The 21346-nt window shown below is 50.0% G+C and overlaps 2 protein-coding genes across 2 annotated transcripts; both read right to left on the minus strand.

The window, feature by feature from the left end:
• Positions 1-1305: 1305 nt before the first annotated feature.
• Positions 1306-4538, minus strand: TMEM265 (transmembrane protein 265). The gene is made up of 3 exons (XM_039534068.1): positions 4374-4538; positions 3231-3487; positions 1306-2716 (listed from the first exon to the last, which is right to left on the minus strand). Exons 2-3 carry the CDS (start codon positions 3444-3446, stop codon positions 2558-2560), a joined length of 375 nt encoding a protein of 124 aa, XP_039390002.1. The 5' UTR covers positions 3447-3487; positions 4374-4538; the 3' UTR covers positions 1306-2557.
• Positions 4539-12478: 7940 nt separating this feature from the next.
• On the minus strand, positions 12479-20261 carry LOC120403151 (pollen-specific leucine-rich repeat extensin-like protein 1). Its single transcript, XM_039533942.1, has 2 exons — positions 19717-20261; positions 12479-19049 (listed from the first exon to the last, which is right to left on the minus strand). The coding sequence occupies exon 2, from the start codon at positions 19001-19003 to the stop codon at positions 17132-17134; it is 1872 nt and encodes a 623-aa protein (XP_039389876.1). The 5' UTR covers positions 19004-19049; positions 19717-20261; the 3' UTR covers positions 12479-17131.
• Positions 20262-21346: the final 1085 nt, after the last annotated feature.

Here is a 21346-nt window from a genome sequence, read left to right on the forward strand (position 1 = left end):
GTATAGCTCTGCATTTGGTTGTGTTAGTGTGTGGTGCTCTGTCCCATCTAGCAGCACAGAGAGAGAGAGAGAGAAAATGAGTCTCCTCTACAACGTTAGATAACAGCCAGTTGGCTTTTAGCTGAGGTGGCAGAGGCTCATGCACTAAGCTCCAGAGGTCCCCAGTTCAATCCTGCCCACTGACGACCAGGATCTGTCGATGTTACAAGTGGGGGCTCGTCTGGGAAGTCTCTGAAGCTCGGGATGCCCTTCTTCAGCTAGGGGAAGTATGTACCCACACACCTCATGGGTGTGGTGTTCTGTCCCATCTAGTGGCACCGAGACTACTTAAAGAGAGAGATAAAATGAGTCTGCTCTATAGCCAGTTGGCTTTTACCTCATGCGGTAGAGAATCAGAATATCAGGGTTGGAAGGGACCTCAGGAGGTCATCTAGTCCAACCCCCTGCTCAGAGCAGGACCAGTCCCCATCTAAATCAGAGGCTTGTGCACTAAGCTCCAGAGCTTCCCAGGTTCAATCCCGCCCACTGACGACCGGGGTCTGTCGGCGTTACATTAGGACCCGTTTTGTTTGAATAGGCCCAGCTTACTCTGACCCAGAGGTCCCTTAGCGCCAACTGACGGATGACATAAGTGATGCACAGAGGTTTACTGGCACCCCCTGGAGCTGGTATATGCATAATAATTCACCAGTGGAGGGGCATGTGAGGTCTCCACTGAGCCAGTATGCTGCTAATCAGCTAATCTTTGCAAAATGATAATAATATTTAAGAAGTTACGTTTCTGTACCGAACATTGTGGTCTTCATGTGTGGAGGTTAAAACAGGTCAACTGAAGGTGGAGGTGCTTATCTCTCCCTGGCTGACCATTGTGTATTGTGTGTCTTACAATGTAAATCTATCTGCGGCATCAGGAGCCACCAGCTAATCAAGACTTCAAAGTCAACAAGAGATCACAAAATCTACAGGAAGCAGCACCACACAATAGGAAGAGTTGTCCTGTTTATGACTAAGATCAAAGCATTAGTCTGGTATATCAGGAGGAGCATGCAGAGACATACGGTAGCCTTCACGGAAGGGACAAGCTGCCTGCCCGCTTGTCTTATGAATGGAGGATCACAGCCGGCCTGCTTGTTGCTCACTGGGAGAAAGACTTTGGGTGACCCAAACGTCATTAGACCAGGAAAGTGTCTTGTTATTTAAATCTGGACTCTAGAAGGCATATTATGATTTTGTTTTAAATGTAACCCATTTGTTTCTAACACTTTTACCTACTTGCTCTTATATGAATTGCTGTTGTTTGCTTTCACTGTACTTTTAACCGTAAACAAAGAGAAGTGCTGGGTGTTAAGCAGAGCAGTGATCCTGTGGTAAGCTGAGGTGTAGCGTTCCTTTGCGAACAGCAGGTCTGTGAATTCTGTGTGTCGAGGGGAACAGAGGCTGGACACTCTGCAAATTTATCAGCACCTATTTACTTCCAGACCATTGATGAAAATGTCAAATAGTATCTGGCCTAGTACCGATCTCTGCAGAACCCCGCTAGAAACACCCCCATTCAGGGATGATTCCCCATTGACAGCTGCTTCTTGAGAGCTGCCAGTCAGCCCGTTCTTAATCCATTTCACTTGTGCTCTGTTGCTGTTGCATTGTGCTATATTTTTTATCAGAATGTCATGTGAGTCTAAGTCAACTGCCTTACAAAAACCCTAAATATATTACCGCTACCCAACTGCGTTTATCAACCAAATTCGTAACCTTGTTAAAGAATTTAATCAGCTTTGTCTGACAAAAAAAAGTCTTTCCCATAAACCAGTGCAGTCTGGCTTTAACTACATCTTTTCAGTCTTTGTTGATGGAATCCCTTATCAGCTTTCCCCTTATGTGTCCCAGGATTGATGTCACGCTAACCAGCCTGTAATCCCCCTGGTCACCCTGCTTGCCCGGCACAGCATTAGCATTCTACCAGTCTTCTGGAATTTCATTCCAACATCTATTAAAAATGAACATTTGCAGGCCTGCGATCTCCACGGCCAACTTTGTTAGGACTTTTGGGGACATGTTCCAATCACAGGCCCAGGTAACGTGTTATTAGACGTTGTTTAACATCCTCCTCAGTCATTAATGGGCTGGAAAGTACTTCATCATCCTCATATGATAGGAGTTCATCATCCTGCTTCTCTCCAAATACAAAGCACCTTTTGTACATCCTTATTAACAGCTTTACCATCTCCATCTAGGAATGGAATCAGTCTGGTCCTTAGCCCTACCAGCCTTGGATTTTTCCTTGATGTTTTTTAGGTTCCTTTATCACCATCTCTGCTGGGAATAGACAATCACGGACGATCCTGTCCCACTCCCCACCCTGGTCTCTCTGAAGTCTCAGTCCCAAGCCATGGAGAAGCCGGAGCTGCTCCAGAACTGGCAGGGCTGGGGAGATTCCAGGCCAGTTGTGGTGAGATGCAGCCAGGGCAACTCCCATCCTGCAGTCCCAGGAGGGGAAAAAAAATCAGACCTGGGAATCCCCCTGATCCCCCAGAGCCAATGAGGATGCGGCAGGAGATCACTCTGCCCTGGCAATCAGGTAGGAGATGAGTCCCATGAGCAGCGGCACCAGGATGAGCAGAGACACCCAGACCCCGATGCTGAGAAGAGAGAACCGGAAGGACTTCCGGGCCCAGAGATTCGCGTCAGAAGAGTTTGTCTTCCGCTTCTCGTTGGCCTGGGAGAAAAGGGAAAGTCAGCAGAAGCACGGCCCTGTCATCCTCTTTCACTGCTATATCCCAGCCCCTGGTAGTCCCCAGCACCGAGACATGGGCCCCTGCCCCCCCGCTACATCCCAGCCCCTGGTAGCTCCTGGCACCGAGATGTGGCCCCCTGCCCCCCGCTAAATCCCAGTCCCGGTAGCCCCCAGCACTGAGACCCGGCCCCGTGCCCCCTGCTAAATCCCAGCCCCCAGTAGCCCCCAGCTCCGAGACATGGTCCCGTGCCCCCCACTACATCCCAGTCCCTGGTAGCTCCTGGCACCGAGACACAGCCCCGTGCCCCCCACTACATCCCAGTTCCTGGCACCGAGACAGGGCCCTGTGCCCCCACCACCATATCCCAGCTCTTGGGAACTTCCAGCACCAAGACATGGCCCCAGCCCCACCTCGCCCTATTATATCCCAGCTCCCAGAACCCTCCAGCACTGAGACATGTCTCCATCCTCCCTGCTGTATCTCAGCCCCCCTCACCTTGACAGCATAGATTAGGGCCAGCACCCCCAGGCAGGAGCAGCCGCAGATGATGCTGCCTATGGCCAGGTTGCGGAGGGCACGGGGACGCGGGGTCCAGGCAGACGGCTTAGGCCGCGAGGGACCCTCCTGGATCATCACCACAGTCTCTGCCTCATCCTTTGTGGGTTTCCCAGCGCAGCCGTTCCCCACGCTGAGTGCCATCTCCTCCCCCATGGGGCACCGAGGGCTCCCCCAGCATGGGGCCGCGGGGACACCTACGGGACAGAAACACGGATAGTCACATGCCACAGTCCTGCCCTGCCCTGCTCCAGGCATGGCCATGCTCCCCCTCAGGGAGGGGAATTGGGGTGCCAGGGTCAGGGACAGGGTGTTGAGCCCAGAGTTATTAGGGAGAAGCCCCGCCCAGCACCAGCTCCCTTAAGGCTGGGTCCCCTCTGAGCCGGGTCCCCTCATTCTTCACAGGCTTCCCCTTTCGGGCTGTGTCTGTGCCTGGGATTATCTGCGTCATCGCCCCGAGTCACTGCCTGCAGGGGATTCCCCAGCTGCCCAGGGAAGAGAGGTGGCACCAAATGCCAGGGCACAGCACATTCCTGAGCTTCCAGGGACAGCAGCGGCCTCAGCCAGGAAATGCCCCATCCCCCAGTGCCCCCAAGAGGGGGAAGCCTCCCCGCTGAGCCAGCCAGTCCCCCCCGTCTCTGGTTCAGAATCGTTCCTTCGCTCTTTCTGTCAGCTCCTTTTCAAAGGCGGCTCTGAGCGCAGAGCAAACACCAGCCCCTGGGCTTCGCAGTCAGGTTGGGTGCCTCTCCAAAGCCTGCTGGGTCCCGACAGTGACTCTCAGGCCACACCCAACAGCCCTGGCTGGAAAATCATTAGCCACAACCCGGAGGGGCAAAGGGGGGGGGGCCTCTAGCCAAGAGCAGGGTGCTAAGGGGAGTAACTATCCCATAGCGCCAGGGCAGCTGTGAGTCTGGTCTGCCCTAGGGAAAGGCAGGGAGTAGACTGGGGCAGAGGGGACAGGCTGGATGGGCCCTGATAGGGAGTCATCTCCATCTCTGCTGGGGAAACAGACTCTTGGGGAGGGGGCTGTGCAGGGGAGGAAGGGGAGGGGGCCCCCTCCCCGCCAGGGGAGAATTGTCTCACCTGGTGGCAAGGTCCTGGCCTGGGATCCCAGCTGCACCCGTCTCCCTCTGCCTGTTTGTCTGCACACGGATGAGTTCCCGGTCCAGGTTTGGCAGTTCCTCTTTAGGGGTGGGCCCAGCCTCTCAGCATGAGCTCATTGACTCTGACTCAAAGCTGGCCGGCTGCCTCGGCAAACGCCCCCACCCACCTTGCCCCTCTGGCCGAGTCCCTGCCAGGTCCCCGGGTGGATAGTCAGGCTGGGCTAGTGGCTTGAGCCTTGACATCCCCCTGCCTCTGGGGCGTGTGACATGGGGAGGGCTGTTTGCCGTGGGTTAGGAGCTAGTTTCTGGGGCAGGGGAACCGTCTGGCTGCCGCCTTCGATTAGCTTGGGAGTTTTGCTCTCTCCATGCCTGGCAGCCCGCTCCCCATGGGCAGCAGCAGCAGGACATGTGAGTCTCTGTGTGTGTCCCTCTGCCTCTCAGCATGTGTCTATCCAGCAGCCCCAAGGCCGAGCAAACATGTCACGAGCCACCGCTCCCTCTCCAGGAGGGGCTGAATCAGGAAGCACTTGGGGCCCATTGCGGGGGACGATCCACCCTGGGACTGCCCGAGCCAGCCAGGAAACCGGTCTTCACTCATTCCTGTGGCATGCCCCGGGGCTGGGGCGCTACAACTCCATGCCCTCATATGGCACAGCTGGGGGTGTGTCACTTCCCCCTGCCCTTATATGGCACAGCAGGGGAGGTCACCCCTTTGCCATGCCCTTATATGGCACCTCCAAGTGTCATATTCCCAGCAGGGCAGGGGGAGGTGTCAAGCTACCCGGCTGTGCCATATAAGAACAAGAAGAACAGGAGTACATTCTATGCATCCGAAGAAGTGGGCTGTAGCTCACGAAAGCTTATGCTGAAATAAATTTGTTAGTCTCTAAGGTGCCACACGTCCTCCTGTTCTTTTTGCGGCTACAGACTAACACGGCTGCTACTCTGAAACCTGTCCTATAAGAACAGTAAGTTCTGCTTGTGCTCTATTTTGCCCATATACATAATACCACATCTAGATGTGAGAGAACGTTTGTGGTTCTGTTAGAGGGCAGTAAATGTGGCCATTATGGGATGCCAAATAATGCTCTATGCAGAGGATAGGCTAACACAATTCAAAGGCCTGCGTAGGGTAAGTTTTAAACGTGTACTCACCGGTGGTTAACGTTTGGAGGGATACAGGTATGACGACGTGTGTGTCTGCGGAAAGGAGTTGCCACAAATGATGTTTAAGAGCTTGCAGGAAGCTCTACGGATAATTAGTATGACTTTAGCGAAATACAGCGAAACAAAGCCGTTCAACATTCCATGTGCCGTTCTGATTCTTTGCTCTAGCTGGGTCGTCTGCCTCTGGCCCTTTGTCCACCCGCTCTGGTCTTTGAGCTGAGCGATTCTGTGTTAAACAGAGGCACTGCAGTATGCATCCCAACGTGGTAATATTTAAAACACTCCCCATGCACAAATTTAACAAAAGGATCTTTGATTTTACGGTTCACATAATAAAAAACATAAGAGTTGCCATGTTGGGTCACAGACCATGGTCCGTCTTGCTCAGAATCCAGTTTCTGACAGTGGCCCATGCCAGAGCTTAAGAGTGTGCACAGTACAGGGCAAATATGGAGTGACCCACCCTGTCTTCCACCCTTGGCTTCTGCTAGTCAAAGGTTTAGGATAACCTTGAGCATGGGGTTCCATCTCTGACCATCTTGGCTAATGGCCATTGGTGGACCTGTCCTCCATGATCTTATCCAGTTCTTTTTAAAAGCCTGTTATAGTGGAGTCATCACCATGGTCATGGCCAGGGGCATCTACAACACAACTTGGGCAGTCCCCAAATTGCTTCTCTCTCAGAAAGTCATTGGCCTCCCTCAAGGAGGAATTTCTGTTTGGGGCATAGTAGGCCAAGGATCATTGTTGAAAGGGCAAATACATTTGCACACTTAGTTCTGCATTATTTTTCTCAGACATGTTGGTAAGTTAGAGTTTGTCAAGAACAAGAGACACGTGGCCCCATGTCCTCCCGAGTGTGTGGTAGGTCTATGGGCAGCAGGGCATCTAGTCTGTCACAAAGTAGCCCTCAGCCACTCGACTCCTACCACTGGTGCACATGGCGAACAATCGATCGCTGCCCCCTTTGTAACAGCCCGTAACATCTTTGAAGACTGTTATCAGGTCCCCCCTGAGTCTTTTTGTCTCAAGACTAAAAACGCCCATTTTTTTTTGCCCTTCCTCATAGCTCAGGTTTGCTAAACCTTTTATCATTTTTGTTGCTGTCCTCTGGACTCTCTCCAATTTCTCCGCCTCTTTCCTAAAATGGAGTGTCCAGAACTGGACACAGTGCTCCAGCTGAAACCTCACCAGTGCTGAGTACAGCGGGACAATTACCTCCCGTCTCTTACATACAACGCCTCTGTTAAAACACCACAGAATGACATTAGCCTTTTTCACAACTGCATCACATTGTTGACTCATATTGAATTTGTGATCCACTATACCCCCAGATCCTTTTTTGCAGTACTATCATCTAGATAGTTATTCCCCGTTTTGTATTTGTGCCTTTGATTTTTCCTCCCTAAGTGTAATATTTTTCACTTGTCTTTATTGAATTTCATCTTGTCGAATTCAGACCAATTCCTTAATTTGTCACAGTCATTCTGAATTCTAATCCTGCCCTCCAAAGCGCTTGCAACCCCTCCCAGCTTGGTGTCAGCAACAAATTTTATAAGCATACTCTCCACTCCATTATCTAAGTTACTAATACAAATAGTGAATAGTACTAGACCCAGGACTGACCCCTGGGGCACTCCACTAGATACACCCTCCCACTTTGACAGTGAATCATTGATAACTACCCTTCCAACCAGTTTTGTACCCACCTTATAGCAATTTAATCTAGACCACATTACTCTAGTTTGCCTATGAGAATCTCATGTCTCAAAAGCCTTATTAAAATAGATATATCTATTGCTTCCACCCTAACCACTAGGCCAGTAGCCCTGTCAAAGAAGGAAATTAGGTTGATTTGGCATGATTTGTTCTCATACTCACTTCCACTTCAGTGGTGCCTTTTAACTCCTCCCTTCCCCTGTCTCTCTGCATTAGGGTTTTCTCATTGTAACACCTGTTTTCAGTAATTTCTCAGCTCTCTCAGCTACTGACTTGTATTATTTAATGCTTTCACGTATCTAGAGTTACAGCTTGCGTAAAAAGGTAATAAAAGGTAATAATTGGAGATATACCAATCTCCTAGAACTGGAAGGGACCTTGAAAGGTCATTGAGTCCAGCCCCCTGCCGTCACTAGCAGGACCAATTTTTGCCCCAGATCCCTAAGTGGCCCCCTCAAGGATTGAACTCACAACCCTGGGTTTAGCAGGCCAATGATAGGTAAGAATGGGAAAAAAATCATTCTTTTGGGGCCCTTGATTGTGATGATAAAAACAAAGAATGTAATTGTTGCTTTGCAGATACTGCTACAAAATATTGCCCATTGTGTGCTCTCTCCTATGCTTTTGTTAATGGTATTTATTTACTAGTCTGATAGTCCACGGAACAGTACAACTATATTTGATTAAACTTAACAGACGTTTAAGAGGCAAATGTGGAGAAGGTTGCAGTTTCAGACAAAAAAAAATTCAGAAAGGGAGGAGAGAGCATGGAACAACAGTGTCAGAGGCTGCAGCCTTATCTCTGACCCGAATGCAGGCACAAAGCCATGGCTTTTGCTTTTTAACATTTTACTTTTTTATTGTAAAATCCCTGAACTGAGCAGATTTATAGCATGCTTAGAATTTAAGTCTCTCTTTACAATTGGCAAGTGATGAGCCTAGTAGAATATCAGGGTTGAAAAGGCAGGGGCGGCTCTACAAATTTGGCCGCCCCAAGCAGTCATGCCCGGGAGGCGCCCCCGAGCCGCGGGAGCAGCGGACCTCCCACGGGCATGACTGCGGAGGGTCCGCTGGTCGCGCGGCTCGTCTGGACCTCCCGCAGCTGCGGGCGGTTCGCTGGTCTGGCGACTCTGGTTGAGCTGCCGCAGGCATGCCTGCGGGAGGTCCAGCCGAGCCGCGCGACCAGCGAACCCTCCGCAGTCATGCCCGCGGGAGGTCCGCTGCTCCCGGGGCTCCGGTGGACCTCCCGCAGGCATGACTGCGGCAGGTCCGCCAGCCCAGCCTGCCGCCCCCCCGGGAAAGGGCCGCCCCAGGCGGGTGCTTGCCCCGCTGGGCTCTGGAGCCGGCCCTGTGAAAAGGACCTCAGGAGGTATCTAGTCCAACCCCTAGCTCAAAGCAGGACCAACCCCCAACTAAATCATCCCAGCCAGGGCTTTGTCAAGCCGGGCCTTAAAAACCTCTAAGGATGGAGATTCCACCACCTCCCTAGGTAACTCATTCCAGTGCTTCACCCCCCTCCTAGTGAAATAGTGTTTCCTAATATCCAACCTAAACCTCCCCCACTGCAACTTGAGACCGTCAGGGTACGTCTTCACTATCGCTCTATTGGGGATCAATTTATTGCATCTAGTGTAGACACGGATAAATCAATCCCCGATCGCTTTGCCGTTGACTCCAGAACTCCACGGCGGCAAGAAGCGGAAGCAGAATCAACGAGGGAGCGTTGGCAGTCGATCCTGCACCATGAGGATGCGAGGTAAGTCGAACTAAGATACGTCGACTTCAGCTACGCTATTCTCATAGCTGAAGTTGTGTATCTTAGGTCGATTCCTCTCCCGCCCAGTGTAGAACAGGGCTCACTCAGGTACTTAGTAATAGACCTATGTCCCATCTTTGTCAACTATCTTTACAGAAGGTATTTGTGTGGTTGGGGGGTTTTCTAGTCTGGGCAATTCATTTAGCAAAACTTCAAAAATAAGCTAACACGGTTTTTTAAAGGTAGAGACAGATCTTTTAAACATTGATACGTAATTTTTATTTCACTAGACCTCTTAATCTTTAACACAAACCCAAAAGACTAAACAACCTGTTCCACCTAGTATTTAGCTGTGACAGAATACCTTCCCCAGACCTCTACCTAATTCAACTGATAATGCACAGACTCGGCTCAGCCATATAGACCAATGGTTCACCTTGTTGTTAAAACAGGGAGACCAGAAAGATTTATAGAGGTGTTCCAGCCTACTAGAGAACAACAGATCTTGAAGGCACTTTGCATTGAACACTAAAACAAGTGTAAGGAGCATCAAAGCAGATGGAGAGTCTCTGTATAAATTATAAACTTTAAATTGAACATTTCAGCCGTTAGCGGCATTAATGGAGGAACTGCAACTTGAGTAAGCAGAATTGCACAAATTGTCCAAGGGCTGCAAAGTGCCCATGGAAAGCAACTTGTGGAGGTAAATTGCTGACCAATGCAAACAAGCCAATGCTCAGGGTATGTCCCAAGATGATTGTACCAACCAACAGTCACGGCCTAACTTGTTTTACACAAGCCGGTATGATAAGATGTGCAGCACAAAGAGACTAGAAAGTTCCAGTCCCAGCTGCAAAACCTCAAAAGCTGATGTTTCATTCCCTAATTGGATGGCACATTTCAAATCTTCACCATCCACACCAGCACTTCCAAGAAAAGGAATACATGCTGTCTCCTTCAGCACACAGCCACCTGGAAGGGAGAAGACAGAGATCCTGAGCTGATCCCCGAGTCCTCCTGGTGACATGAAGTATCTGTCTCAGATAGGCACTTTTAACTGTCTCCATTTTCCAGCAATTCAGGTTGCCTGCTAATGCACTGGGAAAAGACTATTTGCATCCTTTGCTCCACCTGTGTTTGCAACGTCAGCTCTTACGGTGAATAGTAACAGTGCTCAAGGCTGACAAGTGAGCAAAGATCTGGTAAGTAACACACAGACTTTCTCTTGGGTGATGACCCAAGTCAATCAACTGACCACTTGCTGAAACTGGGTTCCTAATTAGTAAGGAAGTATATACATGCTTGTGTATGAGCTTTAAAGAGTGTCACAGAACGTGTTCTTGTTTTGTAGCAAATTCCACTCGAGATTGTTGTACAGTAGCTTTGACACTGAACAAATGACTGCTGGTAACTAAGATGGTATAACACCGTATGCATGTCTACCATAGTTAATGTTCCATACTGGTGTCCCAGTTCAGGGCAGGTGTAGCTGTATCTGCCATCAGTGGTTCTGCGAGGGCACCCAACCTTCGGGCTTCCAGCACCACAGCTGTTGCCTTTACTGAGTGGAGCCCTGGGTCTCTCTCCCTTCTGACCAGGGTATTTCCAGGATGGACAGTTCCCTGCCTTCGCTCCAACACAGACAGGCTGCCCAAACAGACCTGCTTGCTTCCTCTTCACAGACAAACAGCAATTGCCAGCAATACAAGTTACCATACCAAGCTGACTTTATTCTGAAGGTACAAAGCATGACAGAGAACTATTAAAACCAACAAAAGAACTGGCACACGTACTAATAAGCTTACCAGGGTTCAACCCATCTCTCACATGGGCTGTGGCAAGACCCCTCTTTCAACCCTCGCTCCCAGGGGCTTCCTTGTGATCATAAGTTCAGCAGAGCTTCAGTCACAAGTACACAGACTTAAGAGCCCTCGTAGGCCAAGTCCTTCCACTCTACCCCTGAGGATTGGGGCCCTCCATGGAGCAAGGGTCCAGTCTGTTTGCTGGAAGAAAGAGAAAGAAAGGCCCAACTCCACCTTAGCTGTTGTCTGTGGGGCTCTGGAGAATCCAGTTGGAACTAGTCTATGCGTATCTCCCCGGGGAGGGGACTTCAAAGACTGATAATGCAGGAAGTTAGTTAGCACCCCATTCCCTACTAGAGAAGGTACATACAGTGCTGCAAGAACACAGGCAGCTGCATTTTTAATGCCATGTACCCCAAAGGCGTTAACTCTGTAAAGTTTCTCTTAGTTCTGTATGATTTGTTCAGGACATTATGGGATATTGTCAGCGTGGCACACCTTCCAGTCAAGTCCTGGGCACACACAGATATCAAATGAGACCAAGCGGGCAAGCTTCTTGATCTGCACTCAGTCTACACGACTCATTAGAATGTAGGAATTCATCTTAGCTACTTCGGAGTGTTAGAGCCTGGAGCTAATCTCACTCCTTGGGAAACAGGTAACCAGGGTTGATTACTATGCCTCCACGGGTGAGCTGGCGTGTAAGTAATTGGCAGATTGTCTTCTACTCTAGTTTTGGATTGTTTCCTCTGGTGTGAGAGCAGCACCAAAGTTGCTGACACCAACAGGCATAAGCTAGACCCAGTTTTGAGTGACTGGAGTAAAAGCGTTTTCGATGGCAGTTGTGTGATTTGATTCTGAAAACCTACATGGTTATATTGACCGTGCTAGTTTATGGAGCCACATCATAGTTCAACACTATTCTTGTCTTCTTATGTCCTAAACTCATAGTTGCTGCTAAGGATATTTAATCCGATTCAACTCCCATGACCTTTTCTTTAGTTAAGCAATCAGCATGAGAAGAACCCTCAGAAAGGTGAGCCTGGTAATCAGATAAGCAGTTGCTTAACCACAGATTATTTTATACCCTGTATTTCTTACATGGGCCACCGACTTCTTGCTGTGTTAAGCCCAATGACTTCTGTTAGATCAAATCATTTCAGCTCTGTTGTGAGACACAGGCAGAGAACAGGGGGGGACTGAGCTGCCAGCCTGAGGATGTGGCAATGGGAGGGAACTGCTGAGGTGAGAGATGCCCAGATGACCCCAGCAGGCGAGCACCCCATGGTGCAGAGGAAGGAGGTCAGAGGAGATGGGCATTGCCTTGAAGGAATGGGAGAACGGAGGCACACAACTCACTGCAGAGGATGTGCTGGTAGTTTTCGCTCTATATTTTTTAAAAACACTTTATTCATAGCATTATTCTGAAGAGAGTTTACATCACTCCTCTGTACACGTTCTGAACATGCTTCAGTGGGAAAGACAGCTCCATGGGAACACCTCCCTCCACCCCCAGCCCCTGATCTCCCAGCTCCCCAACCACATACTCCCTGCCCCCTCCCGGAGAATGGCTGCTGCCCCCAGTCCTGCTACGGAGTGGGGAAATGTTGTGTTCCCTTATACAAAATACTGAGGAGTCAATTTAAATTACTGATCAATGGCACATCAGCTAACCACGCTCGGTCAGTTTATTAAGCAAAGACAGATCAGCACAATACAGAAAAGCAAAGGTTAGCACTGTACCAGCTGGGGATACAGGCTCACAGCAGTTTTCAATCTGTTCCAAAATCATGAGCTTAGCTGACATATTTATATCCTACATTTTCAACAGGCAGAAAACCCCCATCTCACGGTCACAAAGACCTAATTTCCCTATTCTTATCTACTTTCCCCACCTGTTTTTCCAAGGTTTACCGACATCTTCACCCAAGACACCTGCACCAATCATTCCTGTCACTTTATACCCTGTATTTTGTACACTGTTATTTGGCAAACCTTAAAATATACATCTCGTTTGACAGTTCCTACACTTACAAATACCAGAAGTTATATACAGCTCACTCCATAGTCTTTTGATTAATTTAGAGTGCACAAGTCACTGATCACGGTACTCACACAGCTATGTAAAATTTATCACACCACCTGACATTGGTGGGTCTCACACAGATCTGAAGACTAATTAATACTCAACTGAAAAGGAAACAGCAAAGTGGTTCCTTGCCTTGCACATGCTCACAACCTCATGGAGACCACCAGAAGCATCACAGGTGAAGATGGAAGAAACAGTAAGTGGAGAAACACCATAAGTAGACAAGATTCCACTATCCTGTCATCCTGGTGTATGGAGTTGGTCTGACCAGCTTTTAACTCATTTTCCAAACAACCCACCAGATTATTTGAGACTGTAAGCAAGCCATTCCTAGCAAAGAGAAAATAGTTTCTTTTTAAATATGGACCTTTCAAAAATCAGCTCAGGGATCACAAGTCAACAACTGGAAGCTTAGCATGAACATAAAGCATGCTAGGAGTCTGCTTCATAGTTACAGAACGTAGCGTAAGTGCAGAAAATACAAAACTGTCAGAAATATATTGGCTAATAGCCCCCTCTACCCCCCCTCGATTATAGCAACAGGAGGACACCCTGGGGGAAAAAATGTAGCTGATGTGAAAGCATTTAAATTAAGTTTAGGCTGTTTTAGCAAAATACATGACAAAATAAAACTGACACACACAAAATCAATACAATTAAAACCTTAAGAGTAATCTCTATCCAAGCATTAAACATAAGTATTTCTAAGTCACCATCATGCCTGTGATGTGTATAACCTTTTCTGCTTTGTGCATGACATTGCTAATCTGAGTAAGATGCATATCTCTTCAGTCCAATGATGTTTTTACATTTGAGGTTAGTGGATCAATGTGTAGGTTAAACAACTGGTATTTTTTAACTTCATCCTGGTAATGGGGTTCACTGTGGATAATGGATTCATCGATGCCTGTTCCGATGTACACATTATGGTTTGACTTGCAACACTGTGGGTCAAACAAAGTTGGAGTGGTTTTATCACAAGCGAAGTCAATCTAAAAAATGTTTTTAATTGATTACTATGCAATACCATCTCTCCAGAGCCTAGGTCGCCCTAACTGCTGGTTGTCACCACTGGATGAGCTTTGCGGGACAAGAGGCTGTAGCATCTTGTTCACCTGTCTCGTTGAGCCGTGTCAGGCTGGCATGGACACAGACAGGAGTTATGTCGTCAAAGGCAGCAGGCTACATGTGGTGGGCTCCAGGTTTGTACTGCTGAATGAAATACCAGCAGCTGTGGTTCATCCAGACACTCGTTGCAGATGTAGATGTTTTTGTCAAGTGACTGGACAAATGCCAATTTATTAAACATGGCAGCACTAAAATTTGGACAATGGAAGCGAAGACTGTTTAGATCAACACGTACCTCTGTTATGATGAGATGTCACTGACTCCAAATTAAAAAATTGTGCTCAAGGGAATCTGTTTGCAGGATTTGAGACATTGCCGGTTTACAAGAGCCTTTGAATACACTGAGGGAAAGACCATTTAGCTAATTGTTTGTCATTGATAAAAATCAGGAAATTTATCCATTTCAATATCACTTGACAAACTGGTTATGGCAGTTAACACATAACTTCCGTAAATTGTGCAAATAATCTCCTTACCTATGCCATATTCCTTTTCTTTCCTGTTATTTCTTAACTCAGGAATTTGTGTCCAGCTGAACAGTTTAGCAATGTCATGCTTATTATACACACACAAAATATACCTTTCCTCAGTAGTTAGGCCATTAATGCCATATTCTAGGTTTAGAAACTGTTTCCACTGCCTGGTACTTGAAATAGTTAATAAGTCTTTTTATATTTTCCAGATCTTGCCTGTTCGAAAAAGACATCCCTGATCCAAATAACCCTAAAATGGAACCAACAATTCCCTCAAAACTTCAGAGTTGCCTATTTTGAAAGATACCAGACTATGTAATAGTTTATTGAGCAGCTCCCAGATTTTGCACTTGTCCCTGATAAAATGCTATTAAATCTAATAAAGATGCGTACAGCAACAATACACTTGTTTTTACACAGTGGACAAATTCAGCAATATTCCATTGAGAAAGATTTAAAACAGATATATATGCATAAACTGCACATTATTAAGCAAAGCACCAGGGACTGAAATAGCAGTTAGACCAGTAAGCAAGCACAGGTCCAACCTTAGGGCACTGTAACATCTCTATGGCCAACTGCATACTCAGTTCTTACATAGTAGGTGGAAGTGTAATTGGCTCATCTGTCACCTGTAGGTTTATCTTTCCTCCCGATGCCTGGGGGTTTCTTCACTGTGCACTGATATATCTCGGTGTCTTTGGTCTCTAAAACAGCTGAAGTTGGGTAGCATGCTAAACTTTATACACATTTCTCTTATTTCCAGTAACCCGACTACACATAGATGAGTTTAATTTACCCACAGTTCATGTCATGCTTTTCACTTTGATATTCCCAATTCATTAGCTATGTACACGTGCTTGTTTAAGGTAGTCTGACATTTTTTACACAAAACATCCATTTTTATTCCCTCAATCCCGTGCATCATTAGTTTTTCATAGACGCTTTGAAAGTCTCATTTCTCCATGCATCATTACCTCAAACAAAATGCAATTTCTTTCACTAGCAAAGCAGCCCAGTTGCCATGTGAAGTAATGGAATGAGACTGTCCTGGTCTCTTCCCTTTAAGAGAGAAACTTTCTCATCAGTTTGACTATTCTGTTCATCCTTTCCACCTGTCCTGAGCACAGTATGGAATGTGGAACTTTTGTTTTGTCCCCAACAACAAAAGACAATTTTGTAAGTTTTTTTTCCTGTAAAATTAGTTCCTCAATCTGATTTCAATTATGCCAGTAGGGCCCAATAGGAGAATACCTGGATTACAACACACGAGCCGTTGCTGAAGTAAAAAATATTTATTTCCTTTTTAACTTGCAGGTAACAGTCCCACCAAATGAATCTGCAAAGTAGACCATGGCCCTGAATTTTTATGAGCTTTAAGGGGAGCACCGTTCTTATTACTTTAAGATAATTTTGCGCACAGATCAAGCGATCACCACAGTATTATTTCACATCATTTCTTATCTCTTCCTACAAACCTACTCTCGACAATCTTTGCCTGGTTTTATCAGTCCCTTGCTATCCTCCTGAGGGAACATCATGGACCAAATAAATCCAATTTTCAAAATTTGCTCTGGCACCAGTCATATTAGTGACCCATTCCCTTTTTACATAAGAAAGCAACTCTCCATGGCTCTCTATTTTGGTCTGTAAGATTTTAAGAGCGAGTCCTATGATAATTCCTTCTTTGCCTGCACCTGTTTTATTGCTTCTGACAACACGGCAATCTACCTCTGCAGAGCCTACAAATCAGGTACGGTCTCTGCAAGACTGATTGCTAAAACAGAAATGCTCACAATTTTATGGAAAGAGCCCATCACTTCCTTGTCACCCCTTGAGCACTTGGTTTAGCAGGAATTAGCGATAAGATTTTCATAATGAAATGGAGCCATACAGCTTTCTTCATTAGCATAATGGTGACTATCACTGCCCGTCCTGCAGCAGACTGGGGTCTGATTCCCAACAAGGAGGCTGCACTTCAAGGCTTACCGAATTTACCAGTGACTCTGGTAAGAACAGAGTACCTTTTAAACAGATCAAGTAATTAAATGAGAAGGGTGAGGTGGGGGACACAAAAATAAAATGACGAAGAATGCAAGCACCAAAAAAAAAAAAAAAAGAAAGAAAAAATCCGAAGAGAGCGTAGAATACAGATGGAAAAGCAATTTATAAGCAATGGGAGGAGAAAATCTATGGCCAGCGCAGGAGGTCAGACTAGAAGGATCATAATGGTTTCTTCTGACCTTGGAATCTAAGAAACCTTTAGAACAACAGGAGAGGATGAAGCGAAGGAAGCAATGTAGGAAAGGAGAGAGGCAAGATCAGGGGCAGGTTTATTAGAAAGGCTGGAATTCGGTGGGGGCATTACAGAGCCATGCAGAATTGGAAAGCGAAAGCAAGGGTACGAGGAAACCAGTGGAGCGTTCCAAAGCACAGGCAACAGCACCAAGTTCGGCACCCTGAGTTGAGCGAGGAGAGAAAGGAGCAGACCATGAACACCGAAGCCTTTGAGTTAAACCGTCCTCATCAGACAGTGGTGTGGGAATTTGAGGATTTAAAGGCTGCTCTTTTTTCTTTTTAGACCTGTTCCTTTCTTTTCCTTTTCTACATTCTGAGTGAGCCACTGATGGGCCCCGTTTTGCTACTGCTAACTGCTGCTGTGCTACGGGTGGAGCGGGCTGGGGGGTGTTCAGAGGCACCGCTTTCCCCCAACGAGTTGCCTTCTGGCTCTGCTTCAGGGGCGGCGTTCTGGGGTGGGAGCAGGGCCGAGGTCTCACTGCCCAAGTCTGGCTTTTCTTTCGGCCAGAGTGGGGCCACCCCATCCTCACTATCCAATGAGCTCTCGCTGCCGGCCAGGACAGGCTCCTCCTTCCTCCACCGCCTCCTCCTCTTGCGGCCAGGCAGAGGTGGCTCATTCTCAGCCGAGGTGTCACGGTCTGAGGCTGACCCGGAGCACAGGACTGCCACCTCCATGCGGGGCAAAGCTGGGCTCTTGGAGGGCCGGCCCCGCTTGCGCTTGGAGGGTGATTCAGCAGTGGGGACAGCCGGGGCCCAGGGCACCTTGGGGGGCCGACCCCGCCGGCGCTTCTCCAGAGGCTGCTCACTGCTTACTGTCTTGCTCCTGGACGAGGCTGGCTCAGGGGCACTGGATCCTGGCTTCTGGGCATGTGGCTTTGGGGTGCTGGGTGAAGGCTGTGCTTCCCCCTCCCCTGGCAGTTCTGAGGTCCTGCTCCTTGGTGAGGAGAGTTCAGGCATCTTAGTCTCCAGCTTCATGACATGGGACGTGGGGACACCGGGTGGTGGCTGCACATCTCCCTTGTTGATTTCTGGAGACTTGTTTTTGGAGGGCCGGTGCCTCTCATGGGGCAAATCAGTATGGGGGATGACCAGGGCACTGCGCACCTTGGGAGGTCGGCCCTGCTTGCGCTTCTCCAGGCGGGAGTTGCTCTCACAGCTGTCTGTCTCGCTCCTGGGTGAGAACAATTCAGGGGCCTTCGTCTCCAGCTTCCTGATGTGGGACTTAGGCGTGACGGATGGCAACTGCGTCTCCCCCTGGCTCAGCTGCTCCAGAGACTTGATCTTGGGAGGCCGACCCCGCTTGCGGGGAAACTCAGCACTGCGGGCGACCGGGGGACACCGTGCCTTGGGAGGCCGGCCCCGCTTGCGGGGTGACTCAGAACTGGGGGTGACCACTACCAGGGAATGCTGTGCCTTGGCTGGCCGGCCCCGCTTGCGAGGTGACTCAGCGCTGGGGGTGACCACTACCAGGGAACGCTGTGCCTTGGCAGGCCGGCCCCGCTTGCGAGGTGACTCAGAACTGGTGGCAACTACGCAACTCTGTGCCTTGGGAGGTCGGCCTGGCTTGCGGGGAGACTCAGCACTGGGGGTGATTGGGACACACTGTGCCTTGGGAGGCCGGCCCCGCTTGCGGGGTGACTCAGCACTGTGGGCAACCAGGGGACATCCTGCCTTGGGAGGCCGGCCTGGCTTGCGGGGAGACTCAGCACTGGGGGCGATTGGGACACGGTGCACCTTGGGAGGCCGGCCCCGCTTGCGCTTCTCCAGGGGAGAGTCATTCTCAAGGATCTTCTTGCTTCTGGGTGAGGAGGGCTCAGGCGCCTTGGTCTCTGGCTTCCTGGCCTGGGACTTGGGGGTGCCGGCTGGGGGCTGCACCTTCCCCTGGCTTGGCTGCTCCACAGACTTGTTCTTGGGGGGCCGGCCCCGTTTAGGCTTGAGGGGCACTGGGGACAGGCTGAGGGCCATCTCTGGCTCAGAAGCTTCGTCTTCGCTCTCCACCTCAATCCTGCGGCTGGCGGGCTGGCTGCGGCGCTGCAGCAACTCCTCGCCGCTGGAGGACAGCGCCAGCGCTGAGATGCTGCTGGCCCAGCTGCTGCCACTGTCGTTATCTTTCTGGTCCAGCTCCCTCCTGCCACCGAGGTCAGGCAGTTTGTCCTCAAGCCCCATGTCCTGGGTCATGCTAGTCAGCTTCTCCTGGAGCTAAGCTCACAGACCTGCAGACCAGCTGGGGGAGGGGAGAGAGAGACACCAAGTGGGGAGGGGGCAGCAACTCACCTCTATCTGCACTTCCCCCTCCCCAAGCATTACAGCCCCACGCCCAGGTCTCCCCTCCTTTCCTAACCACCCCCTCCCCCATCCACCCCCATCCCCCAACCATCTACCTCCAGCTCCCCACTCTGCCAATCAACCCTATTCCCAGATACCACTCACCTCCTTCCAGCTCCCCATGCCCAATCCTCTCCCCCAGATACTACTCACCTTCCTCCAGCTGCCCCCTCCTCCTCCAGCCCCTCACCCCAGCTCCCCCCTCAGCCAACCAACTCTCTCCCCAGATACCACTCAGACCCTCCTTCCAGCTCCCCTCCAGCTCCCCAGCTCCCCTTCAGCCAACCAACCCTCCCCAGACACCACTGACCTCCCCCAGCTCCCCTCCTCCAGCCCCTCCCCCAGCTCCCCCTCAGCCAACCAACCCTCCCCAGATACCACTCACCTGCCCCCAGCTCCCCTCCAGCCCTCCCCAGCCACCACTCCTCCCCCAGCTCCCCTCAGCCAACCAACCCTCCCCCCAGGCACCACTCACCTCCCCCCAGCTCCCCCTTCTCCAGCCCCTCCCCCCAGCTCCCGCAGCCCCAGCCCGCCCACCAGGCCGGAGCCCCCCACGCGCCCAGCACCTCGGTTCCAGGCCGCGCGATTTCGATTGGGCCGCGCGCCGCGCCCGCTTCCGGAGCGCAGACTGGCTGCCCACGCGCCAAGGAGGCAGGACAATCCACGGGCACTGGCAGGGAGCAAATGAGGGGCGGGTCCGGGGAATGGAGCGGCAGCCTGACTGACCAATCGAGCTGCGGGGCTCGGCCTCGGGGGGTGAGCAGCGGGGAGCGCGGCCAAACAGAAGGGGAAGGAGGAGTTTGAAGATGAGTGACGGCTCGGGTAGCCAATCAGAAATGGGGATGCAGCGCCGCACTGTGATTGACGAAGCACCGAGCCAATCAGATGTGGAGGAGGAGCGGTTATCCCTAGTAGCCAACCAGTCAGGAGCCAAGCGAGGGGAGCTGTCAGCCAATAGGGGAAGAGAAGGAGCTCTTAACTGGATAGGTTCCTGGGTTAACATGGGGTCAGCCAGGTGACCTCTGACCCCAGAGGCAAGGTTGGGGCCCTCACGCCAAGGGGGGAAGCGGTGTCACCGCTGCAGCCTGGTCATGTGACCTGACCATCGCCCTGGGGTGTCACATGGCAAATGCTGACCCCAGCTGACCTTGTGGTGCCCCCAGGTCACATGACAGCCCAGCCCCCAGTGACCTTTGTGACACGGTCCCTCGGGCGCCGCAGTGGGGGGCTGCCCTGGGCGCGTCCTGTCCCCGGCCAGGCCCAGGTTCCCTGAGGCCAGAGGGGCCTGTTAGGCCCCCGTGCCCGAAGCCCCCTGGAGCACAGGGTGGAGACTCTCACCCGTGGGATGAACACACACAACATATGTTCGGGGGTAGGGTGACCAGGTGTCCGGTTTGCGACTGGAACACCCAGTGGAAAAGGGATCCTGTCCGGCCCACATTTTGGAACCTGAGGCAGGGAGGTCAACTGATGCCCCCATGCCCCCTCGCTTGGCCCAAAACTGTGAAAGGTCTCAATTCTGCCTTCTTCCTGTTCTACTCCTCATGGTACTGCTCTGCTACCTACCCCAATAAAGGAGAAATAACAACTTACAATGCCTTGTTCAAAAATTTTAAGTAAAACTTAACTTACAAATGTCTGAACAGCAAATGTAACTTTTCTTGTCTGCATAATAAACACTGGCATTTTTATCTGTTTGAATGATCAAAGTGGTGCTTTCCGTGCCGCCTTGGTTGCAAAAGTATGAACTGCTTCCTGCTGAAGGTTCACAGTCTGGGCCAGCCCATGCTCTATTGAGATGGTTGCAAGGCCGACTAGCCTCTCCTGTGTCATTGTGGAGTGTAGACGTGTTTTTATTAACTTCAGCTTGGAGAAGGTGTGTTCTCCACTGGCAACTGTTACAGGAAGTGTTAGAAGTATGTGCAGAGCAACAAAAGGTTTTGGAAAGAGGGTGGTCATCTTATCTGTGCACATATATTCCAGAACAGCCTTTGGAGTTGATCCTGCTGAAACGTATCTTGAAAGGGCTTTCAGTTCATCACCTAAATCACTCGCATCAATATCGCGCATGTCATCCTGTGTCAACACTGTCTCTAGTGCCCTGCATTGCTGGTGTAGGTCTTCTTCAGGTATAGAGAGGAATTTTGGAATATCATACAACATCCCAAATATACTGCTGGGTTCCTTGAGCTGCAT

This window comes from Mauremys reevesii, linkage group 4 (assembly GCF_016161935.1).
Source record: "Mauremys reevesii isolate NIE-2019 linkage group 4, ASM1616193v1, whole genome shotgun sequence".
NCBI lineage: Eukaryota > Metazoa > Chordata > Testudines > Geoemydidae > Mauremys > Mauremys reevesii.

Bases quoted from the DNA above. Each gene is read 5' to 3' on its own strand.
- TMEM265 (XM_039534068.1), bottom strand. From the start codon at position 3,446: ATGGGGGAGGAGATGGCACTCAGCGTGGGGAACGGCTGCGCTGGGAAA. The intron at 2,717-3,230 runs GTGAGGGGGGCT...CTTTTCTCCCAG, and splicing joins CCCTAATCTATGCTGTCAAG to GCCAACGAGAAGCGGAAGAC.
- LOC120403151 (XM_039533942.1), bottom strand. From the start codon at position 19,003: ATGACCCAGGACATGGGGCTTGAGGACAAACTGCCTGACCTCGGTGGC.